The sequence below is a fragment of the Danio rerio genome, chromosome 19 (genome assembly GCF_049306965.1).
Source record: "Danio rerio strain Tuebingen ecotype United States chromosome 19, GRCz12tu, whole genome shotgun sequence".
NCBI classification, from domain to species: Eukaryota; Metazoa; Chordata; class Actinopteri; order Cypriniformes; family Danionidae; genus Danio; species Danio rerio.
In genome coordinates this window covers 15065419-15091475 of record NC_133194.1, presented here as the reverse complement: position 1 = coordinate 15091475, position 26057 = coordinate 15065419, and the positions used below count along the sequence as shown (strand labels likewise).

At 34.9% G+C, this 26057-nt stretch overlaps 2 protein-coding genes across 2 annotated transcripts; both read left to right on the top strand.

Moving 5' to 3' along the window:
* The first annotated feature begins 481 nt into the window (after positions 1–481).
* sh3bgrl3 (SH3 domain binding glutamate-rich protein like 3) lies at positions 482–10965 on the top strand. The gene is made up of 3 exons (NM_200278.2): positions 482–631; positions 5315–5482; positions 8976–10965. Exons 1-3 carry the CDS (start codon positions 587–589, stop codon positions 9039–9041), a joined length of 279 nt encoding a protein of 92 aa, NP_956572.1. The 5' UTR covers positions 482–586; the 3' UTR covers positions 9042–10965.
* Positions 10966–17557: 6592 nt separating this feature from the next.
* On the top strand, positions 17558–25798 carry trnau1apa (tRNA selenocysteine 1 associated protein 1a). Its single transcript, NM_001020609.1, has 9 exons — positions 17558–17743; positions 17873–17970; positions 18043–18142; positions 18246–18295; positions 19383–19514; positions 19594–19713; positions 22377–22560; positions 22795–22825; positions 25587–25798. Exons 1-9 carry the CDS (start codon positions 17720–17722, stop codon positions 25790–25792), a joined length of 945 nt encoding a protein of 314 aa, NP_001018445.1. The 5' UTR covers positions 17558–17719; the 3' UTR covers positions 25793–25798.
* Positions 25799–26057: the final 259 nt, after the last annotated feature.

Sequence of the window (26057 nt, the reverse complement as noted above, 5' to 3'; positions counted from 1 at the left end):
AATGACCTCCAGAATTATCAAGAGCACCTCTGCGCCACGTTTCATGCCTTCAAAGGTCATTATATATATATATATATATATATATATATATATATATATATATATATATATATATATATATATATATATATATATATATAAAAATATATATATAAAAATATATATATATATATATATATATATATATATATATATATATATATATATATATATATATATATATATATATAATTTTTTTTATATAATCTAATTGAATTCGACAGATAAAAGAAAGACTCATATTTCTTGAGGATGAGTAAATGATAATGATATATATATATATATATATATATATATATATATATATATATATATATATATATATATATATATATATATATATATAATTTTTTTATATTATTTATTTATTTTTTTTTGGCGGGGTGAACTACACTTAATCCTCTTCCCCCTGTGTCAGAAATGAAGCGCTGTCTCTTTAAATGAGTGAAAAGCGGGTGTCAGTGGCGAAACGGCGGCTGACTGTTGACCAAAAGAGAACGGGAACTGATCGCCTCAGAAACACAAAGGGACGTCGCCATCCAGCACTATGAGCATCAAACTGTATTACACCACCGTCACTGCATCTCGAGAGGTGAGAATAAACCTGTGACCGTGTGGATTTAGAAAGTACGCGACGCTTCCGAGGAATGCAGAGTTAAATGCATATGAAATGGAGGATTATAGGCTTGTAGACACACCCAGCAGCTACGTTAACACACATCCAGACACATTTAAACGCTAATGCGATGGAAAGAACGTCCATTAACTCATAATTAATGTGTTATTGTAGCATTCAGACGTTTTAAGCGAGTGCAGAACGCGGTTATTTATTGATTTGTGATTCGTAGAGATGCTGTGGACTCGATGATGGTGTGCACTGCAATTGTATTTGGAGCGGAAGTCATGTCTGTGTTGAATGTAGTTAGTTTGGCTTTCACTAATGATGCATGAAATGTAGCCTTTGTGAACTATTTGTTTTGCACAAACGTCTATTTGATGTGGCGGGTTAATAGAAACGTCAGGCTTCAATCCTGTCCACATAAAGTGTAATATCGGATTGATTGAACTGCTGCATGATGCATTGCTGCACATCGGTTATCAATAGCAAGAGAGTGCGTTATGATTTACGACTCATCTTATTGCATTTGGATAGTCGTGGGCCTACAAATCAAGCGAGTAGCTGGAAATGTCGAAAATGACTGTCTATTTCAGTTGGGTTATTAAAGTTATGAAACAAGCAGTATACTTTTGTTAAATATTAGTTTTGTTATAAAATTGTTTATTCCAAGTGGAGAAGCAGGTTGCACTTTATGGAGGCTAACGTACCATGTTAGATCACATGACTAGTCATTTTATAAAGTGTACTTTTAAATGACAAATTACATTTAAATACTAGTGTACTTTTTTATTTGTTTATGGGCAGTCAAACCCTTAAAATATGAGATATGGCATATGACATACAAATTCATATTTGGATTTAAAGTATGTCATATATACAGTTGAAGTCAAATTATATTTAACAGGGCAAGGAAATTTTCACAGTATGTCTGAAAATATTTTTGTCTCCTTGAGAAAGTCTTATTTGTTTTATTTTGGCTCGAATAAAGGCAGTTTAAATTTTTTAAAGACCATTTCAAGGTCAAAATTATTAGCCTGTTTAAGCCAATTTTTTTTCCCGATAGTCTGTAGAACAAACCATCATTATACAATAACTTGCCTAATTACCCTAACCTGTCTAGTTAACCTAATTAACCTTGTTAATATCTAGTAAAATATTATTTACTATAATTATGGCAAAGATAAATGAAATCAGTTATTAGAAATGAGTTATTAAAACTATGATGTTTAGAATTACGTTAAAAAAATCTTTCCGTTAACCAGAAATTAGGGAAAAACATAAACGGGGGGGCTAATAATTCAGGGGGTCTAATAATTCTGACTTCAACTACTGTGTGTATACTACTGTGTATATAACATACACAACCAGGGTGCGGGGGATACATCCCCCTCACTTTTAGAGACGAACCATTTAGAAACCGGTGATTAATAGTTATATGAACATAAACTTTTCTATGTCATACAGCTGTCCCCCCCATTTTAAAATGTTTGCTACGCCCCTTGTATGCAAAATATATTGCACATTATTGCAAAAGTGGCTTTTGAGTATTTATTTATTGTTTGTAAATGTGTAATTTAAATGTATGTCAAGTGTGTTAGGCACTTAAATATGTCATTTTCATATATTTCCCCATACAGATCAGATTTCTATATATGGTTGCATTTCAAAATGTAATCAATTTGATTGCATTCATATACATTAGGCATAGGGTGGTATAAGATTCTTACGGTATGATAACCTTGGATAAAAAATATCACGGTTTCACAGTATTGTGATTACTGCTCTAATATGAGTTCTTTTAAAATGTCTGGGTAAAAAAAAAAAAAAAAAAAAAACTCTTCCCTAAGAACACAATACGTTTTATGTTTAGAAGCATTTAATACTGTATATGTTGAGGCAGTAAACGTGTCAGGCTAAATAATTTAAATGAAACATTAGCTATGTTTGCATCCAAAAATGCGCAAAACTGGAAAATATCATAAAAGTCGTGCAAATAAAGCAGCGTTTCCATCCAATGAGTCAAAGAGAACAAAATAGTCACTTTGGCTGATTAACTGGTGCCAAATATCAATAGAAAAAAAAATAGAATTTGCTACAGTAAGAGAAGCTGCGTGAATCTTTTCCTTATTTAATAAATTACTTGCACCTCAGAATACAAGTGCCGACACACAATGGACGTTTGGTGGGATTTGAAGGTGCGAGACGCACATAATTACACAAAATAATATAATAACACTAATACTAAAACAGCTAAGGTGTTTTAGAATGACTAAAACAACTGTTAACTAATGTTTTACAATGTGCTCAGCCTGCTGGTTTGTCCATTCACAGACATTTTTATCATCAGATGATCTTTTATAACAAAATCGGATGACTTTTTAAATGCTCATACTGGAATTTGTTTGGTAAAAGTGTTTCCATCATGATTCATGCTCATCTTTTTTTATCTAATAAAAGGTTTATTCTACTTGGTTATGCGCAAGTTTTTTTATGCACATTTTCAAAATGTATGTGCATCTTACCTTTTCCATCAACCAATTTTTTATGCGCTTATCCAAAATAAAAAAAATAGTTAGATGAAAACATAGCTATTGACTTCTGCTGGCTTCATTTGTTTTAAAAACACAGATTTCTTTACAGTTTCAGGGTGTCCGCGGGGTTGTGGAAGGTAGTAAATAAAATTTGCCAAAATTATGGGCATTAAAACGTATTAACTCGTCAGATGACGTTTATTTACTTGTTATTACATTTCCGAGCCCAATATTTTTAGATAAATATTCGATTTGTGTTAAATGCAGGCCTTACTTCCAAATTTTGTATGGCTTTATTTATATGTTGAGAGTAGGACCTGGGTGCCGTCATGAGAGGAAATAAACTGGGTACCCGGCTGGCTTGCTGCCAACCATATAGGCGAGCTCGCTTTCGTTCAATAATTAAAATTAAACATAGGGAAATGCAAGTTTTCGGATCTCTGGCTGAAGGACTCAATATTTTAAGACTGGCCTATGCCTGTAGTTGGCAACAGCCGTGAGGCTTATAGCCACGTCTGCAAGAAGACGATTATATTGGCGCTATATTGGTTCTTATTAGCTGTCAACCACTCAAGGCTTTCCGCTGTCAGATGACAGGGAGCTTTTGTGATCGCGGCAAATGCAGAGATTATATGGTAAATGTTGATCCGCCAGCCGAGATCAATCGAGTGTTTTTGAAGAAGCTGCCCGAATCTTGATGCGTTATTTACTGCGTGTTCAGCGCAAATGTCCGCTAAATGTATAATCTAACACTACACACATCATCACCAAACAAGCTCGCCTTTACTGAGTCTGAACTGAAACTACGGCTCATGACAAAGAACGGTATCGCGTGAGTGGTCATCGCGAGAATCCTGCTTTGCCTGCTCCTATATTAGGTCGGCTGACTGGCCTGCTTTCCACAAACGCAGACAAATGAAAATCAGCACATAACCAGACTGAGCATTAAATATGACATAAACTAAAACCAAAACGTTTAAAGAGTGATTGTAGCGAGACTTTTCTTCCTTTCTTGTGTCCATTCTTTCTTTAGGTGTATATTATTTTTCTATTTAATTACTGACGATAACTGCTTTCAGCCTTGAATTGAATGATTTATTATAATCTTTCGTTTGTTTTGTAGCAAACATATTACTTATTAAATTAACATTTTTTGAAGGTATTAAAAAAGGTAGTAAAAGCTATTAAATTCAACTTAAGTTAAGTTCTGTATATACCCTGAATTTAAAACAGCATATTTGGATACATTTTCTGGTGGAGATACCGTTGTCCTAAAAACAAAGAAAAAAAAAAGGAAGTGTTAAAAAATATATATGTATTTTATATGTACTGTAGGAATGGTATAACATACAATTTTGGGGGTTTTAAAACCTTGAATGTTCCAAACCATCCCATGCCTAATGTACATATAGTTAAGCACATGCACATTAATACAATTCATTGTTGTCCACTTTTTTTCTATTTTACAAAAGTTTTGAGTTGTATTCATTTAAAATAGTTGCGATACCCTCTAATTCTTTCAATTATGCGCTTGCCAACAGGCACTTCTTGTTTTTGCTCTTTTTCAGCAGTTTATTTTCTTCCATTTTAAAGCAGGGTAATGTTTAAGTTATAACTTGTAACGTGCCCAATTAAGGTATGGTTTCTGCAAGTGTGATCCAGCTTCTTGAATACACCTTTATCGTACATTGCTCCATTATTAATCATCAACTTATTGCTTGTAATAAAACCACTCGCTGTTCAAAGCACAAAAGTGCAACTATTCATGCAGCCTGTGATTTAATTTAGTAGCTAAAAGAGATAAGAATGCTTTGGTTGTACTATTTATAATACATTTCCTGCATGAGTAAATCAACTTCCCCATTAATGTTCACACATAATCATGCGACTTATTAGGAAGTACTATAAAGATGCATTTTAATTTTAGCATGCTTTTTCATGTCCCAGTGGGATTGTCAGTTATTTTATTGAATAAATGTGTTTTACTGTCTTTATATTATATTTGAATATATTAATATTTATACTATGCGTCTTGTGTATCTTTTGGTCTCTTCTGAATAATTATAGTGGTTTGCTTGTAAAAGTATCAACTGCTTTACCCTGACAACCTCTTTTTTTTTCTCAGGTCAAGTCTCAGCAGGCAGAAGTGATGCGTATTTTGGAGAGTAAGAGCATCCGATATGAGCTGATTGACATCTCGGTGGGCGGTGCGATCCGGGATGAGATGAGGAGTAAATCAGGAAACCCTACAGCAATCCCACCTCAGATATTCAATGAAGATCAGTACTGTGGGGTAAGCTTGCAAAATGGTGTCTTTTAATTTGAATTGGCTTATTAATAGTTTCCTAAACTAATGATCTCCATTACTAACCCTTAAAACATTCCAAATTGCAGCTTATTTTTTTCATAGATGCTATAATACATTCATAAACCACTGCGTAAAAGTAACCATATTTTATTAATTGATAGTGTTAAAATACCAATCAAGTATAAATACAAGTATAAATCTTAATACATGTTTTGTACCTTTTTTATACACTGACAGTTGTCTGGTTTCCAGACAAACAGTTGTGATGAGAAAACCACATTACGAATCATCACAAGCTGAGTAATTGAATACTAATATATAGAAAAACTGTATTTAGCTTATTTCAAATCACTGTAAATGTAAGGTTAGACCTACATGTATTACAGTTATTCATTGTATATATTTTGTAAAAACGGCTTGACAAATAGAAACTCATCAGGTCTGCAGCACCACTAGTGTGACTGGATGCACATGTTTCAATCATCTAATTCAGTGGTTCCCTTGGTGTAGCTTTGCAATTTCCAAAAATCGTATTCATTTTATTAAACTATCAAAATGACCATATTTTGTTCATAACATACTAAAAAACTAAATAGTAGTTAATAGTATCATAGTTAACTTGTTAATAATGAACATGAAAAAAGCATGCAAATAAAAAAAATCAACCTTTCTATTTATTTATTTTTGCGACCCCTGGGGTGATTATGTTTCATTAAAGACACAGCAATAGCATCAGATGCAGCACATTGATTTTATGGCTTCAGATTAAACTTTCTGACACCTTTACGGCACTCACATGCATTTAAAAGAAATACAGGCCACAACTGAACATGGAGGATGGTCTCCAAGTGGCGTTCTCCAAAATTAATCGATGAATAAACTTGGGCCTATTAGTATGTGTGTGCAAGGTTTATATATTTCTTAGCTTCTCAGATAATATTGGGGGTCACGAGTGACTGGCATTTTTATTTCACGGGCTGAAAAGTTTGGGAACTCCTGAGCTAATGCATGAAGAGTGCAGTGAAGTGGATTATAACAAAAATCAATGGTGGTTAGTTTTAATTTTTTTGACTACATTTATTTGTTTCACTGAGGCCCGTCCACACAAACATGGGTATTTTCAAAACAGCACTTTTGTTTCTGCACTGTTTCACTGTTTGTCCACGCAAAAATAGAGTACCGGGTGACTGAAACAAAACCTTCTGAAAACTCTTAAAGATGCAGACTTTAAAAGTGTTTTGAATTGAGACGATCTAGCCTACAGATGACATATATCATCACCTCAGCAATCATAACTGCTGCCGTTAATAAACTGTAATAAAATTTGTAATGACTTTCTCAAAAGGATTTTTAAAACTTATACTATGCCATCTGAAGACAGTTCAAAAATATAAACAGTTTTTAACATGTTTATATTTTTTAAGTGAAATAAAAACTAATGTAAGTCAGAGTTTTCTTTTAAAAACATCCTGCCGTTATAAGCCCACAATGAATCTTGGGATGTTCGTGGCTGTGAAAGATTGCGAAAAGTTGTGTCCTTTGACACAGCACCATTTTAATGCGTCCTTTAAAGGATGCAGCCTGTAAAATGAGACCCACCATCTGGCCATAGTGAATATTTTCTGAAACTTTGTTGTAGTGTCCACATGAGCACACTGTAACCAGAGTTGTTTGCCTTATGATGTCAGCATGTATGCGATTTTTTTTTTTTTCCTTCTGATTGGCCAACTCTGCTGGGTATACACTATAACTGGAAGAAGATGCGAATGAGGCGAATTCCGCACATTTGCAGGAAATGCATTGCGTATTCTGGGATGGTATCCCCCCTCTGTTCTTATGTTTGCATTGACTTTTCTGCAATTTGATGTGAACCCAACATAAGTATCCTTATTTCTGCCTGTTGGTTCGGTGTGCCCTTAACATTCATCACAGGGAGTTTTTGCATTGTCATATGGATGAAGATTTTCTAAAAAAAAAAAAAAAAAACGAAAGCGGGGAAAACTACGTTTTTAAAAATACTCATGTGAAATCGTGGATTTGCTATGGTAACTACTAATGTTTAAGAGAAGCACATTTATTTCAAACTGTGATGGAAACTGACTGGAACTACCTGTGCATTAAACGACTTGGCACAACTTCCAGCCAGAATTAAGTATTTCTGCAGAGCATGGAATAAACTAAACTATTCAACAACAAGCCAACATTTGATTTCCTTTTAACCTATTATGTTTTTTATGAACAGAAAATGCATCGTAGGGCTGGGCGATAAAATTGGTATTGATATTTATTGACCAAACACCATCGTCAATAACGATTAAAAAAAAAAAAAAAAGATTCGGTGTGAAGTTTCGGTTTAAAGCGATATAGTTTTATTAAAATGTGGCTGCTGAGCGCACACCTTGGAAGGAATGCCAATAAGCTTAGGGTGTAAGTTTGTCATTTCCAATGGAGGCGCACACATGACGCTTGCATTTTCCAGGTACACCTAGTTAAAAAAAACAAAAACATCTGAACTATACTGAATGCGGTGATTGCAGGCTGATTTATGCAAGTAAACCAACCAATCTGCTTCACATTTTGTATGGAATATACTGGTAGACTAATTACCTCAGACAAACACAGCACATCCAAACACTACAGTGCTTTTTACTTTTTTCTAATAAGCCTGTATCGGAGCTGCAGCAATGGTTTGTCCATTTGTCATCCTCTGTGAAAACGGTTGTCTGGTTACAAGAGATGCCATAGAAAATGGTAAAGGAATCCACATGCTCCTGCTTGTCACTTCAGAGCACTTTATGCGAAAATTTGTGTTGTATAGCAGCAGTGAGGAGATTGTAAATAAAGGATGTAAGGCGGTCGCCAGAGAGGCTATTTTGTTTTCTTGTGCATCCCAGCCACTAGCACCCCATCTGCAAGAGTTTTTTTTAGCATAGGGGGTCAATATAGTCATTCAACTTCACAATTTGTATTGCAAAATGTATTTGAATAATGATGCTTAGTTCCTTTGCTTGAAAGCTCAGATTTGATTATTATAATTAGTTTTGTTTACAGAGTTTGAGGTTTACTGTATCATTTATTATTTACACCTTACAGATGCTGATCTACCTTAAAATTTGCTTTGATTTTTCAGCGTTTACACTTTACCATTGCACACACTTTGTAGAATTTTATTGATCAAGTTTAAGAGTCTCTTTCAAACTTATGTTTATTTTATTATAAAGAGATCAGATATTTAGTTTAAATATTTTTTTTGTTTTTGACTATTAAAACTATTTCCCTTAGTAATGTTGGTAAATGAAAATAAAGGTGTTAAATAAATCAAAAATCCTAATAATCCTAAATGTATTGTTTAAAATGTTCAAAAATTATCGATATCGAATGATATTAAACGTAATATCGTGATTTTTTTTTTTTTTTTGCAATATCGCTCTGCCCTGTGCATCAATACTCATACAATGCATGTTTGACTGTCTTCCAGAACTACGAGATGTTTACTGAGGCAGTGGAAGCAGACACAGTGGAACAGTTTCTGAAGATTGCATGAGAGCCAAACCTGGTAGCATCAACATCCTCTTCCCTTCACTGGTCCATGTCCACATTCCCAAAGGCAGGCCTGCCTGTCACCCTCTGCTCCGCTGGCGGCGCCTGCCTTCTCTTTCTCAATGCCATGCCACATGCCAAAAACAATCAACAGAAAAGCACATATTCAACTCTAGACCACCACACATACCCTCAATCAAACACACACTCACTCATTTAATCTTTTGTGTTGTTTATTTTGATTATCTTAATTATTCCTCTCTCGTGTCCTCTTAGATTCTAATGCTTGAACGCCACTAATTTGTCTTAATCTTGTTTGGATCAAAGCGCTCGGATATGTAGTATTTAGGTCAACTAATCTGGGCAGCAACCTGATGTTTATTCCAGATTGAACTAATCCACAGTCCAAGAAATGCAAGAATCATTTTGTATCCAGTAATTGCCAATTTGCGTAGATGGCCTTCCCATCTTTAGCATTGATGGATCATTTGGAAATGGTTAAGTATCCACTGGCTGGAATATATTATGTGTCGGTACCTTAAAAACACAGGCCCTAACTTTTAGCTTGATGAGAGCCAGCTGTGTTGGATGCTTTAAGCACACTGCTTTATATTGTATGACCTTCAAGACCAATTTCCATACTACATTCCTGAATTTCAGGGATTGGTGAATGTTCCATTGCGCTAAACCGTGCCAATAGATTTCTGTGCGAGTGAATTTTTCCATATAAACATTTTTCGGGATCCTCTGACACAACTTAACATGCACCTGACTTATTCCAAAGTCTAAAATAACATGTCTTAGACCAAATTATTTTCATAATAGTTAATGTCTTCACAATTATCTCCAGTTATGTTGTTGTGACTATAGATATTGTTTCAACAGTTTATTATATATTTAAATTCTACGTTTCATTATATATTTTTAACTATTTGTGTACTTATGCGTATTTGTTGTGTAATAAAATTATACAACAACTATAAACCACATATACATACACACACACACACATTCAAACTTTACATTGTGTGTAGCTCTAATGATTATTCTGCTAAATTGTAATAAAAATAATGTGAAAATACAAGAAAAAAATTGTCTTAAATATATCAATTTAATTGAAACACAACCTAAACACGTTGGCTCTTGAGATTTCAAGTTCCTTGAGAGTTAAACCATAGTTGACCAAAACCAGGATATCAAGTAAGAAGGTAAACGAAGATCTGTTGAATAGCTTTACCCAATTAGTTTGCAATACTCCCAACACATTCCTGCTGTAACCACAGAATTTCATCTCATTTCATTCTGGTAATGCACTAAACAATGGTGTTTTCGTGATCATCAGTGGGACCCTCACTTGAGCTCTTAGGCAGCTCAGTACTTCAGCTGCGACCACAAATGCATCGTCTAGTAGCCGAATTGCTCTATATGGCATAGCTGTTCCATCTAGCATCGACTGCCGTAAATTGAGTTAATTGGAGGTTGTAGCATTGACATTTCCAGCAAGTTATTCTCACGTTGGTCATATTGGTACTTTATACTGTAAACTTCGCACAGTCTTACAATTCCTGATGTGAGTCGTGGTCCCACATCTTTCTGATTCAGTTCATCTGGCTTCTGTAATGTCTGCTGCTTTCAGTTAGTCTATAGTCACGTTTACAGTCAATGCCACTGTTGTTCTCTGCAGTCAAGATTGAGGATGTGGGACACGCACGCACAAACAGCTCATGAAATGATTGTGAATCTTCCACTGTTGTTATTGTGTGTAACGATTTCTTGTGGTCTCTTTGTGCTGTAGTGCTTCGCTTTTTGGACCAACGCTCTTTTTGGCCAAAATAAAACAACTATAATTAAGGAATGAAATGCTGTTGTCTTCCAAGAAGATGGTGAAATTGTGATGTATGGGTTGAATAAAAGTGAAAAAAAAAAAACTTATTTTCTAATTTTTTTTCATTTTTATATTGCTGATATGTTTATGCTTATTTATTTGGCAGACACTTTTATTCAAACCGTAGCAACAACACACTTTAGAATTATCAGTATTTTAATTTAGAATTTAGTTTAAAATTATATTTTGTTTCAATCAACCACATCCACTAGCACAACGCAACTTATGATAAAATGTAAAAAAATATATGGATTTGTTTTAAGTCACTCAGAATGATAAGTCACTGTTTAGGAAAACATTAGGTTTACAGAGATAGCGTCACTAAAAACACCAAAACAAAACGAGAATATCGTCTCTACTCATAAACAAAACATCACTTAGCTGCAAGCTAATCCTATCAAAATATAGAAAGTTCACTGTAAATCAAATGTAATTGTAAAATGGCATTGGGTCCAAAAGTTTGACACAAAATGCAAACATTTTTATTGTGTCAACAAATACAGTTAGACAGTGTTTGAAATGTTAAACATTTGCATACAATTATGTTTTTTTTTTTTTTTTGCACTTCATTAGCTCACAAGGTCAGAAAAGGTGATGTCTCAAGAACAACAAACTACTGAAGACGGCAACAAAAAAAAAAAAAGATACAGTATGTATTATGCTAATTAGTACTTGTGTGCGGGCGCTCTCTATTTTTAATTAGTACAAAACATTTGTACAAAAATGGGGCAGACACTGGATAATAATGAAGATTTAACTCGCATGTGCCAGAAGTTTGTTCGGATGCAGATGTTTGTTGGCGATCAGATAGAGTCTTGCCTCAAAGTATACAGACAATTTTGATTTTGATTTTGGACATTATTATATTTTTCCCAAATAGTATCAGATGCTTTGTAGAAATACATTTGTGTCACATATGCAAATACAGTCACAAAATGCAGCAGTCTCATTGGCTAGAATGCTTTTTGGACCAACGCTCTTTTTGGCCAAAATAAAAGAACGATAATTAGTGAATGAAATGCTGTTGTCTTCCAAGAAGATGGTGAAATTGTGATGTATGGGTTGAATAAAAGAGAAAAAAAAAACTTATTTTCCTTTTTTTTTTTATATTGCTGATATGTTTATGCTTATTTGTTTGGCAGACACTTTTATTCAAACCGTACCAACAACACACTTTAGAATTATCAGTAATTTAATAAAAAATTTAGTTTAAAATTAAATTTAGTTTTAATCAACCACATCCACTAGCACAACCAAACTTGTGATAAAATATGTAAAAATATATTGATTTTTTTTTAAGTCACTCAGAATGATAAGTCGCTGTTCAGGAAAACATTAGGTTTACAGAGATAGCGTCACTAAAAACACCAAAACAAAACAAGAATAAGGCTCTACTCATAAACAAAACATCACTTAGCTGCAAGCTAATCCTATCAAAATATAGAAAGTTCACTGTGAATTAAACGTAATTGTAAAAGGGTATTGGGTTCAAAAGACTGAAACAAAATGCAAAAATTTTTATTGTGTCAACAAATACAGTTAGACAGTGTTTGAAATGTTTGACAATGTTAATGTTGCATCGTTTATGTTATTTATTTTTTTGCACTTTATTACTTTTTTATTTTAATTTGGAAGTCAAAATATTTCTCCTAAATAGTATCAGCTTTGTAGAATTACATTTGTGTCACATATGCAAATATAGTCACAAAATGCAGCAGTCCCATTGGCTATTGTGCTTGCTTATAAGGTCAAAATATCATCTGTTTTGTTTAAAGCAGGAGTCACCTACATGGTGCCTGTGGGCACCAGTTAACCCGCCAGGTTCACATGAGTTGCCCGCGGGCCTGTTCTAAAAATAGCTCACTGTAGCACCACATATGAGTAAGCTGCATCCAATATTTTTATAGGTATTCTTTTTTAATCACACTTGCATTGGTGTAAATTTGAAAATTACTTTCAGTTATATATTAAAAAAAACTTTAAAAACAATTTCAGACAAATGAAGTGTCGCATATTGATATTTATCCAATTTGTTAAATCATGTTGACAACTACTGTGAGAAATCATTAACATGATCAATGTCTTCACATAGATGAATATTATTAATTATTAATAATAACATATAATTAAAAGTAAATTAAGAAAAAAGTGTTATTTAATAACTGGTAGCCCTTCACACTAATCGGTACCCAAGAAGTAGCTCTCAGTTTCCAAAAGGTTGGTGACCCCTGGTTTGAAGACTTTTGGCCCCTATAGCCTACCATAAGTTAGCCAACAGTTTTCCAAGATATAAAATAAAGTTAGCAGTTAAAATAGCTCAAATCATGCTGGGGAACAAGAATATCTTATATTAAAGTATATGGATGAAGACATATCAGCTGGGGTAACGTCACTGATCTACATTGGAGACTGACTATGAATGAAGGCTCTTTTACTGTTGGACTCTGCTTGATTTGCTTGTGCTTTGCACATAATCTTTGGACCTGAACCTGCAGTGAGGATATTGACACATGATCTGCAAGCTGAAGTTAATTATTCATCTCCACTATCAGCTCTGAACTTTCACTGAAGCTTGAGTCGACTGACACAGGCCAGCAGGATTAGATTAATTTCAACTTGTCTTAATTACACATTTGTGAATGGTAAATGCTTTATCCAATGCAAAATTATACCAGAATTTGAAAATATGTCTCCAATATTTTACTATTTCAATGTGGGCCTACTATATGCCAGATTGAATCTTCAGGTCTGTTGTTTTTTAATCTATAATAAGAATAGTCAAAAGCAGCACATGCAGTGTTAGTTTATAGCCAAAAGCTACTGAATTATTTTAAAAATTGAGGACTATTCACAGTATGGTTTGATCAAAAAAAAAAGCCCATATATTAAAATAATTTTAGTATTGAAGGCATAGTTCACCTCAAAAATGAAAGTTTGTTGACTATTTACATCAAATAGTTCCAAACCTCAGGCATTTTGTTTTTCTGTTAAACATATATTTTGAAGATTCTTAGCATTGAGCAGTGGTGTAAAGTAACAAATTACAAAAGCTCAAATTACTGCAATTGAATAGTTTTTCTTTTAAATTGTAATTGACTGAGTATTATTAAAAACGTGCACTTTTACTTTCCCTTGAGGATATTTTTAGTGCAGTATTGGTACTTTTACTCCAGTACTTTCCTACAACCTGCAGTCGCTACTTAATTTTTTCTTGTCTATGGGGATTAGAAAAATTAATCCTGTGATTTCTGTCCAATCAAATTGCACATAGAAGGTAATTTGCTTCATAATGTACTACTTGAAGACATGTGCGATTTATAATTGCAGCAAACTTATTGGAAGCATTAAAAGTGTCCAAGAAGATGTCCAAAATATTTACACGCAATGACCCAGAGACTGTTTAGACCAAGGATGCCTAAACACAGTCCTGGAGGGCCGATGTTCAGTAGATTTTAGCTCCACTTTACCCAGAGATTGTTTAGATGCAGGTCAATAATGAGAAGAAGACGGATGTTTACTGTATGATGACTGAAATGGCCTTAAACACCCAGCAGGCACAAGACATCAACATGACGTCAGATTAACATTGTACCTAGGGGCGTAGCAATCAGGGGGGACAGGGGGATACGTCCACCGGACTTTTAAAGACAGACCATTAAGATACAGGTGATTAAGAATTTAAACCTTGGGATTTCATACAGTGTCTAATGTTCAACCTAAAATCAACCTAATATCAACGTCTAATGAGGTTAAAGCTTGACGTTGTATGGACCACTATGACGTCTATCAGACGTTGGATTTTGGTTGCCATACCTGACGGATAAATGTCAATACTTGATGTCAATATGATGTTCTTTTACGATGTTGGCTCGACATTGAATTTTGGTCCCTTGACAAAACCTAAAATCAACCTAATATCAACATAATTTGACATTGTTATTGGACATCAAAAATAACGTTGTCCTTAGACGCTGGCTAGACATTGAATTTGGTCACCTGATGTTACGACCTAAATCTAACCTAACACTAATGTCTCTAATATTTATGACATTTTGTGCCTGCTGGGCAATAACTAAATGCACTACAGAATATTCCGTTTACACACATCCACAGATTACATGCTGCATCAGCTTTTTAAAGCTAAATACTCACTGCTCCTGAGTACTTTTGAAAGGGCTACTTTGTACTCATACTTTGAGTTATATTTACAACAGATACTTTTACTGTACTTGCACTACATTTTTAGGCAAGTAATGGTACATTTACTTAAGTAGGATTTTTTAGTACTCTTTCCACCACTGGCATTGACTTCTATAAGAAGAACAAGTATGGATGTCATTTGTTGCCATTTTCCAAAGTGTTTGTTTAAACTGCTTGTTTAAATGAGCTGCAACAACACAATTCTTGAGATTTTTTTAGGGCAACTTAAATGTTTTATGTTCAATCCACTTAAACTTAAGTTAACCTAATCGATTTGGGTTGAGACAACATTATTGAACTGTGTGGAACCCTGATTGTTTTTAATAGCGTATCCTCTTTTATGTTTAACAAAAAAAAAAAGAAAAAAAAAGAACTGTTAAATTTAAAGAACCTTTAATTTTCACTCATAGTGAAATTTGTCTCCCTCGCGTGGCTGTAAAAGAAAGAACAACAATTTCCCAGCAGCTGCGTAAGTTATTTAATTACTCATCATTCATGGATTTTAATCTTTTAGATGCCATAGATGGACTTACAGGATCATCCTCGAGCCAGGTCCCGATTCTGCAATGCTGTAATATAAAAAGATCTCTTTTTATTTTTTGCTCTTTGGATCAGATTTTCCAACAGAATATCATCTTTTTTAAAGGGACAGTTCACCCAAAACTGGGGAAAAAAACCCCCCTTTTACTTTAGCGATTTTAGGATTTTCATTTTTGAGGGGCTCCTCCGTGATATTGAGATACAGGTGATAAGTTATCTCAAAGAACTCAGAATACAGAAACAATTAATAGTGCGGGCTGATAAATAATGAAATAAAGTACACCAATGTTGAAGAAATAGGAAAATATATAAAGAAAAAAAAAGAGGAAAGAGCCAAAAAAAAAAAAACATCAATCAATGATGGTATAAGCATCTTCTAATCATTGCAGTTCAGCATTTTCTTATTCCCCGATAGCGGTGTAATTTATTTCATCATTTATCAGCCTGCACTATTGACTTATTAATCATGTATTTATTTATGCCGGGATTTGTTGATTTATGTACTCATTTAATTATTTGTGTATTTAATTATTGTTTTATTTATGTAGGGATTTATGGATAGATGCATTGATTTTCTTTTCGGCTTAGTCCCTTTATTGATCAGGGGTTGCCACAGCAGAATGAACCGCCAACTTATCCAGCATATGTTTTACGCAGCGGATGCCTTTCCAGTGGCAACCCATCACCGGGAAACATACTCACACACCTACACTATGGTCAGTTTTAGCTTACCCAGTTCACCTATAGCGCATTACCTTTCTGAAAAGAGACAATTTATAATCACACTGCAATGAAAATATACTACTTTGAATTTGTCCATGATAGGGTTGACACAGTTTGAGTTTTTTTTACTGTGTGTCTGCTTGCAGTTTATTTATAAACAACTATGTGTTTAAATAAAAAATCTCTGAATTCTCAAAGGCACTTTATAGTGATAATGACCCATATATATGGAGAGCAAATAAATACTGCACTGCCACCTAGTGGAATCAAATGAAACCTTCAGAAAGAATATGGAGCAAACAGATCATAGATAACACATAGGAAACCTTAAAATGCATTGAACAAAAAAATGTGCCATATCCGACATGCATCTTAAAATTGGGTGGGTTTTCTGTAAAAGAAGACCATGTTCATCAATCTACCTCGATGTATGTGACCAGGGCACTCTTCTGAATTGAATGAGGGAAAATTTAAACTTACATGGCCCACATATTCATTATTACTATCTGGGCCAAATACTACATTTGATATCTGGCCCAAGTATTGTGTACCGCCTTAAAGACAGCGCCACCTCTGCCAAACCCGGATAATGTTTGGCCCACATGCTGTATGACAGTGTGGCAGATGAATGCCTGCTGTGCCAGCTTTATGCCAAATCTGGGCCAGAATTCTTTGCTACCTGGGTTCTCTTTGTTTTTCTTACTATGGTCAAAGATTTTTGTTCAACAGAATACAAATCTCATAAAGGTTTAGAACCATGGGTGAGTGCTGAGTGGTGTATAATTTACAATATTTGGGTGACCTATTATTTTAAATCTTAGTGAAGGGGTTTATTTGCAGAGGAAATGGAGTATTAAGTGTTCCAATGGCCATTATTTCACTGATAAATAATAGAACGTTCTCAGGCCAAAGGTTTTGTTTACAAAGTCCTGTTGAGTTGAGGGTAAAGCATTCTAAATAAAACACAGCTTCAATGTATTCTTATATCGATATATTCAACACAGCAGAAGTTAAACAATATTTTATTAAGTTCAGGTTTGCCAAGTTAAGGTTGAAAACTGTAATAAAAGAGTAATTTTATAAAAAGAAAACTTGATTAAAAGGTTAAACCCATTGATGCTGCGTCAGTGCTGTAGGTGGCGCTGTCGGACAATAGGACTTTTTAAACACTCGCACGTGCCGCGAGTCTCTCAACCTGTTTTTGCTTCCTCAAAGAAAAAGTACGAGAAGCGCGGGTTTGAAATTAATAATCTTACAATTCGACATTACTAAAGAAACAGCACTTTAGAAAACTAACAAAGACTTTCGAATGAACTCGGACACACAAACGAAACATGAACAGCCTCTGGATGGGCAACGTGAGTATTACTTCCCGATATAAAGATAGACGTGCGTATGTTTTGGAGAAAGAGTAAATGAAGTATAAATAAATGAACACTTAGATCAAACAGTAACATAATGTAAGTTTGTAATGTTTGTGTTGAAAGCTGGAGCCCTACATGGATGAAGATTTCATCTGCAGAGCTTTTGCTCAAATGGGAGAAACAGTTGTGAAAATCAGACTGATCAGAGACAAAATAACAGGGTGAGGAATCATCGGTCTGTCTGTCCATCGTCTGTCTGTCGGTTAGTTTCAGTTTGTTTTTGATTTCTTAAGGAAAAATGCAGGATATGGCTTTGTGGAGCTGGCAGATGATACAGCAGTGGAAAGATGCCTCCGCAAAGTGAATGGAAAACCTTTACCTGGTGCCACTCCTGTAATCATGCACTATATTCTCTATTGAAGTGACAGATTCATACGCAAAATATGAAATAACTTTACTTTTAAGACATGAACTTACATTTCAATGCCGTTTACAGCCAAAGAGATTCAAGCTGAGTCGTTCTAATTATGGGAAACAGGGTGAAAGGTGAGTAATAACTATGTTCTTTACTATGTGTTTACATATAACTAGCGAGATGTAGTGTTGCAACAACCAAGTATTCAAAAAAACCTTCTGTGTGGACAGAAAGTACACTGTAAAACCCAAAACGTTAAGGTAACTGAAACCGTTAAAGGATACTGATTGCAACAAACCCTTTCAGTTCAAAAGCTAATCCTAATGAGTACTGTGAACTTAATCCATTTAAGTAAAGAAAACAATTTGAGCACAGTAAAACTATATAAATGAAGAGAACTCAAACCAATTGAGTACTGTAAACCCCATTAAGTTAAGGCAACTCAAACCATTTGAGAAAACCGATTGCTACAAACTATTTGAGTTAAAAAACTAATCTATATGAGTACTGTTAACTTACTCCATTTAAGTTGAAGTAATGTTGGGCCAGATGGAATCTGCAGACGTTTTTTGCTATTTCTGCAGAGAATTTTTGTAAAAATCTGCGGATTTCTGTTAATTATTTTGGGAGTATCATAACTAAAACCTTAATATGTTTTAGTTATGATTCTGTGTGGGCCTATAATGAGGTATTTAACCCATTACCTTTAACACTGAGTGCAAAATGTTTCAAATGAGTAGAATAAACTTTCAGGAAATTTTGAGTTATCTACACTCATTTTATTTGATAAAGTTTACTATCGGGTTTTAGAAATTAGTAAAGCTATATTTTATATATATATATATATATATATATATATATATATATATAAATAAGCAAATACAGGCTGTATTTGAATGGATATAAAAGTGTTAAAAACCTGCTACAATGAGAATTATTACTGTTATTAAATTATAAAAATCCTACATAGAGTCACAGGTTTTAAGTTTTAGTCCGTTTTGGACTTTTTCTATGTAGATGTTCTGAATGTGTATATATATTAGCAAATCCAAAGCATAGTAATTGCTATGTAATAGATTAAATCACCCCTGATTAATCTTGAAATTTTTTATTTTCACTCTTAGATACTTATAAGAAATCATTGAGTTCATGAACTGCTCTACTGTTAGTGTAGTAATTGTTCATCTCTTTACTTCGTCTTTCTGCTGTTTCGTTCAGCTCTACATTCTCCCTCTTCGTGTCGGATCTCACACCGGATGTGGACGATGGCATGTTATATGAGTTCTTTCATTATCATTTTTCGTCCTGCTGCAGTGGGAAGATTGTTTTGGACGCCAATGGACACTCAAAGTGAGAACTTATGAAGAAGCTCTTCTCTGATGTTTTCTTCTTCATATGTTTGCTTTCTGCTGATTGCTGTTGTTTGTAGGTGCTGTGGCTTCGTGAGCTTTGAAAGTGAGAGGGAGCAAAAACGGGCTCTGGTTGATCTCCAAGGGGCTACTGGACTCGGGAAGAAAGCTTTACGCCTCAGCTTGGCTTCAAGTAGAGTGTGAGTATTTGACTGATGGAAAATTGCTGTATCTAAAGAGTAGGGTTGGGCGATGTTGACCAATTTGGCATCGCACGATGTCTAATGTGAAACATTGCGATGGACGATGCCATCTTCGTCGTAGACGGGGGGTGGTTGTTAAATATTAATTACTAATTAATTAATTGTAGCTTACCGTTTTCACTACCTGACCCACATGGTCTTTACCCATAACCAAACCATAAATAAATAAAGTTACAAACAAATGACCACCTGTCAACCACTTTTTTTCCGCGGGACTCTGGCAGGAATAGGCACAGTGATCTGTGTTGTTCGAATAGCTTTTCCCACTGCTGGTGGAGGAGACGAGAGTTCGGTTGGAGTTCACTGTAGTGCATACATTTTCATTGTTTTCACTGTAAAATCTTCACCGCGTGCGCACATATAGGAGACATTTATGCAGAATGCATCTTTGCACCTAAAAACGCCAAACACAGCACTCGGGTACAGATTAAAAAAAGTTGTTATGTAAATTTGCTGAAGTAAAAAAGCCTGCAATGCTTGCCCTGTGTTTGTGCTCTTCTTATTGGCTCACTGCTCTGGAACTGAACTCAAGTGATTGGTTAATATTAGCCATAAATCACCCTGTCAATGCCTTCTGCCGTCAGATGACAGGAGCTACAACAGCGAAATGTGAAGCACTGAAGATGAGAGAATGAAAATAACACTGATAGAAATACCTACAGTTACTAATAATGGCACATTTTGTTAGTGATCATGTGCTGAATGTTAATCCACCATTTACACTTTTCCAAGAGTGGAAAAAGACTTCCAGTGGCTTCAAGTCCCCTATGACAATGACTAAAGCCATTCACTGTAAAGTCTGTGGGACGGGTTTTGCAGGTAACAGCGTTTGCCACTGAATCTACACATTTTAAGCATGAGAGGTACTGTATAATCCTTCATTTAACCCTCACGATGCTGTCAGCCGTGCAAGCGGCAGCTATGTGTGACATTTAGCAGCTCATGAAAAGACCGTTATTGCTATTAAGATGACATGCAAATAATAAGTTATATATCAATAGAAATGTAGGGCAGGGCGATGGATCGCGATTTTGTTGGCTATCGGCGATGGAAGATGGCATTGTCTATCGGCATAACCCTACTAGAGAGTGTTTAAAATAGATAAAAATAGCGGTTTATAGCCATTAACATGGTGCCAGTGTGCCTCAGGTGTCCTGAGTTCGAATACTTGCTTGTGTACCTTGTTCTTCTTCTTTAAACTTAATGGCGGTTGGCAACCAGCTTTGGTGCATTTCCTCCACCTGGAGTGGAGTGTGAGGTGTTGCTTCAGAAAGGAATACAGAAACAGACCAAGCAAAGAAAAAAAAGAAAAATAAATATTTTCTAAATTATTTAATTAAATGCATGAATTAATTTTGTCTAATTAAATGAGCCTTTTTTAGATACTCTAACAAGGCTTTAGTTACTATTAAATTATCATCTGGCAAGCTCATCATCATTCATTTTTTTCAGCTTAGTTTCTTTATTAATCTGGTGTTGCCACAGCGGAATGAATGCCAATTTATCCAGCATATGTTTTATGCTGCGGATGCACTTCCAGCCGCAACCTATCACTGAGAACTACCCATACACTACGGACAATTTAGCTTACTCAATTCACCTATACTACATGTTTTTGAACTTGTGGGGGAAACTGGAGCACCTGGAGGAAACCCACGCTAACACAGGGAGAACATGCAAACTCCACTCAGAAATGCCAACTGACTCAGCTGGGGCTCGAACCAGCGACCTTCTTGCTGTGAGGCGATTGTGCTACCCACTGTGCCACCTTGCTGCCCTTCTAGCAAGCTCTTTAGTGTTAAATTGAAACTTTCTGCATTCTTAATTTCCTCCATAAATTGTTAAATGAATTTCTTTAGTTGTTTCCAACATCTGGTGAGAATTTCAAGTCAACAGCACCTTTAAAATATATTTTCTGAGAAAATTGGTGATGTGTTGAATATTTATTTCCCCCACTGTATGAGAACCAAATCAGCATGGTAGCATGATTTGACACTGAAGGCCAGTAATGTGTGTTGAAATTTTTTAGTTTTTAATGATATGTAAGTTTGTTTTAAATGTCACTAGAACAGTGTTATATTTTGCTGACTTATGTACTTGCATTATCACAGATGTTTCAAGAATGTTCAAATCCAGAGAAATAAGCTATTTTAGCTACTGACACTGAGACACTAGTTTAATTATATATAAAAAATGACACTTTAATGTTTTAAATGCCAAGATGCTTTAGTATGTTGCCCGCTTTATTAGACTCTATTTTTGTCCTGGCCAAATTCCCTCCATCGGCCCTTACCGATCATGACCTCCCAATTGTCCCCTTCCTCTGAATTGGCTTGGAATCAGTGTCTCTCCATTTCACTTACAGATGGTGTGTTTTCACCTCATGATTGTGAATGATTTGGGTGTATGGCCATACACAGTAAATGAACTATGTAAATATACATTTTATTACATTACCCATTGTATTAGACTGCATAGAGCAGCATTATAACAAAACCTTAAAATGTATTTAGTATGATAAAACTAAAGTTGAATGACTTCTGCTTCCACTAAGCAATAGTGCTATCAGAAATATTAATCTTATTCTCCCTTTCTATTAGGAATAAGAAGAAAGAGTCGTCTGAGAACCAAATTTGGCAGTATCATTCAGACAGCAAGAACGCCTCATTTATAAACCAGTACTATTACCCACAGAACCTCAGCTATTTATCTACATATGACTGGAACTACAGTTTGGACTACTTAAATCCTTCCCAGAACACAACACCGGTAGATGTGACTCAGGTAGATGTGGTTTCATTTGTTCATTGTTCCTTAGGTCAAGCCAGTTCTGCGTAAATCATTTAGTTTTATTTAACATAGATTTAATCTTTTTATATTTTAATCTTTTATATATATATATATATATATATATATATATATATATATATTAGCAATGCTGGTTTATTAGTTTGAATCATTGAATTACATTTTATTTTTTATCCCAGTGTCTAATAAGTTTGTCTTTTGTAATTACAGTCTGAACAGACAGAAGATGATGACCTAGAGTGTAAGTTTTTGGGAATATTTATGTGACACCATTTAATAATGAAAAATTTTTTATCTGTTTTGTCTGTTCACGTACATGACAACTGCGTTTTGGTAAGGAACAAGAAACTTGGCACCAAGATATATATATATATATATATATATATATATATATATATATATATATATATATATATATATATGGGTGAACAATATCACAATTGTAGCAGTGCGATATAGCTGTATATCGGCGCATGTATTGCCATGAGGATGTGTGCCTTATGCCCCGTTTACACTAACACGTTTTAGTTTGAAAACGCATAAGTATTGCTACGGTTACACCATCCACACTACGCCGGAGTTTTCAAGCGCCGAAAACTGAGCTTTTTGAAAACGCTGAAGAGGCCATTTTAGTTTTAAAATGCTGCTGCGTGGCTGCAGACATCTGAAAGGGGCTTTTCCCTCAATATTAAGTAGCCTACATACAGTTCAATCTTATATCCTCTCCTTGTAAGATCAGACTTTGCAAGCTTGATATGGAAAACAATCTCCTGAAGACACGTTGGGTAAATCTTCAAAGGGAACAGTGTACTTGATAACCTCATTCACATTACACTGCAGGCTACGTTGTTTCACTTTCTTAGCAATAAAATGAGGAAAGGAACAAAAAAAATGACACAAGGAACTGCCTATTTTCATTTAGCAATAGCAACTTAACAGACACCAAAAAGGTTGAGGCGTTGTGTTGCTACATGCTTATGACCAACATCATCAGTGTATGCATATTTATAGCAAAATGGAGCCTATAACATTACTTCCTCCTTTCGTTCTTATTGAAAATACGAAACACTCTTTTTTTGCCGGCAATTTTCCCGGAAAGGTCTGTATGTGTGAAAGGGGCTATTAAGATTATAAGTCTGGACGGCATGAAATGCTATCAGTCTAGAGTTTCCCATTTCCCAGTATTTCTCTGTTGCAACCGAGGTATCACAATAATTATCCCCAAAAAAGCCAAAGCAATGCAAACACTACCATAGAATGGTAGTGGTTAGAATTATTATTCTTTCTTTGTTTTTATTGAACCACTTTGCTGTAACAGAAACAGGAGACGCATTAGAAACGGATGACCAACAAAAAAGTAACTCAGGGTTATATAAAGAGTGTTTATACAAAGAGTATACAACACAATATATACATTTCTGATATAACAACACAAACACTGCAGGCACTTCAATGGCAACCCTCCCTCTGGTTTCATTTGATTGGAGAATGAAAAGACGCGACTGACGTAATGTGCTTTTAGCGCTCAGTTTTAATAATAATTTGATCAGCTGTAGTTAGAAAATTTGCTGGGTTTCTCTTATAAGGGCTTATTATGCGGTCTCTGTCGCCATCTTGTGGCCATCAACCATCTTTGCTCTGCTCAATGACAGGCTAAAGGCTGATTTGTACTTCTGCGTCAAACGCCGGCGTATGCTACGGCGTTGACGCATAGCCCTTCGCCGTGGTTGTCGGCGTTGCTGACTTGCACCTCTCAAAAAATGAAACTTGCATGCGCCGTGGGTTACGCCGGTCACTTGACGCAGAAGTATAAACCAGGCTTTATTACCACTGAAATTGTAAATTTTTTAAATGGGCACTAATAAACTGCATAGCTGCAATTTTAAACAACTACGTTCTCGACTAAAAAAGCCTGAAGTACATTAGGTTGACCAACGGCAGCAATGTTTGTCTGTATTGTACAGACTGTAGAGTGTCCTCAGCTTGTTGCTGTATGTGGGCAGAGTAATACACAAGGGTGAAGGGTGAAGAAGAGGGTGGATGAGTACTGTTATTTGCAGAATATCGCATGCCTATGAGCCGATCAGATTCAAGAAACAGAAAGTTCTGTATATACACACACAAATAAAACTCATTAAATTACCTAAAAATGAAAAGGAATCTCTTACTTTACTTTTTAACTAGTTATAGCTAACATTGATAATTTGTTAAAAAAAGAGCCAATTAGGCTCCAGCACAGTGGTTCATATTCAGCACAGTGGAACAAATCATATTCTTGAATAAAAAAAATGTAGTTACATTTGTATTTGCACATTTGTGTCTGTTAATAATGTGCATGTAATGATGTTATGTAGTACAAGGAAACCGACATGAAAAATCACACAGGCCTAATGTATTGGCATATTAAACAGTTTAGTCCAGGAGTTCAAATAAAGAAACCATATCACTGCACACGCATGCCACAATCTTGTTAATGGCATATGTTTATTAAATAAACAAATAAACTGTGCAGAGACATTTCACACAACTTCTGAATGACACAGTTGGTGTAGGAATTTGTATTTACCACCAGATGGCAAAATCTTTGAAGCATCAATATTTCAGTAGCTTTGTTTGAGACATCCTTGGTTTAGGGAGCCAGAAAGCATTGTCTATTTAAGTATGTCTATAGATATACAGACAAGGTAATAATTATAAGAGACGAGCACTGTGTTTGTGCTGCTTAAAATACTGTGTGATATCTCTACCTATTGGCCTGGCATGGACAACACACACAGCATCTTTTAGAAATTATTTTTATCGAAAAAACAAGAATAATTTTGACAATGTTTCTGTTTTAAGTAGCATATTTTGTAATTATACCATTAATTTTTACTGTTTACTTTGTTTACTGTAATGTTTGTGTTGACTAAATATAAATATACTAAGTATACTTTTACTGTATAAAAAGCTAGACATCATTTTAGTGTCTTACATCCGTTTGTTGTTTTTCTGTGTTGCAGATCCAGACTCTGAGATAAATGTGACGGAGGCAAATGAGACATTTATGGCCCAGAGCGAGGAACTGTACAGTGCTCTGATTGGCTGTTTCTTCCAGCCTCCTGAATCATGGGACGGGGTCACATGTAGTGCCTCAAGCTACCTTCCAGAGCCAATTAATCAATATGAGATGGAGGACTCCTGTTCATCTAACTGGGTGACAACTTAATTAAAACAAACAAACAAAAAAAACTTCGGTTGACTTTATTTTTGTAATAAATTCAACTTATGCAATATGATTTGACATGTTGCTGCTGTAGTAAATATTAATTCAGGTTTATCTTTATCTTATGTTGCCTTTGTTCTTCTGATAAGAAAATAAGTTTAATAAGTGACCAACATAAATGTATTCTTGTTTTGTTTTTTCCATTACATTTGTTGAATTAAATAAAATCAACATGAAAAACATGTACAATTGCACTAAGGGCAAAAGC

What these genes read in the sequence shown, in the direction of transcription:
- sh3bgrl3 (NM_200278.2), top strand. Translation starts at nt 587, where the DNA reads ATGAGCATCAAACTGTATTACACCACCGTCACTGCATCTCGAGAG. An exon ending in CCGTCACTGCATCTCGAGAG is followed by an intron (nt 632 to 5,314) that starts GTGAGAATAAAC and finishes TTTTTTTCTCAG; the next exon opens with GTCAAGTCTCAGCAGGCAGA. An exon ending in ATGAAGATCAGTACTGTGGG is followed by an intron (nt 5,483 to 8,975) that starts GTAAGCTTGCAA and finishes ACTGTCTTCCAG; the next exon opens with AACTACGAGATGTTTACTGA.
- trnau1apa (NM_001020609.1), top strand. Translation starts at nt 17,720, where the DNA reads ATGAACAGCCTCTGGATGGGCAAC. An exon ending in TATGGGAAACAGGGTGAAAG is followed by an intron (nt 18,296 to 19,382) that starts GTGAGTAATAAC and finishes TGTTTCGTTCAG; the next exon opens with CTCTACATTCTCCCTCTTCG. An exon ending in AGAAGATGATGACCTAGAGT is followed by an intron (nt 22,826 to 25,586) that starts GTAAGTTTTTGG and finishes TCTGTGTTGCAG; the next exon opens with ATCCAGACTCTGAGATAAAT.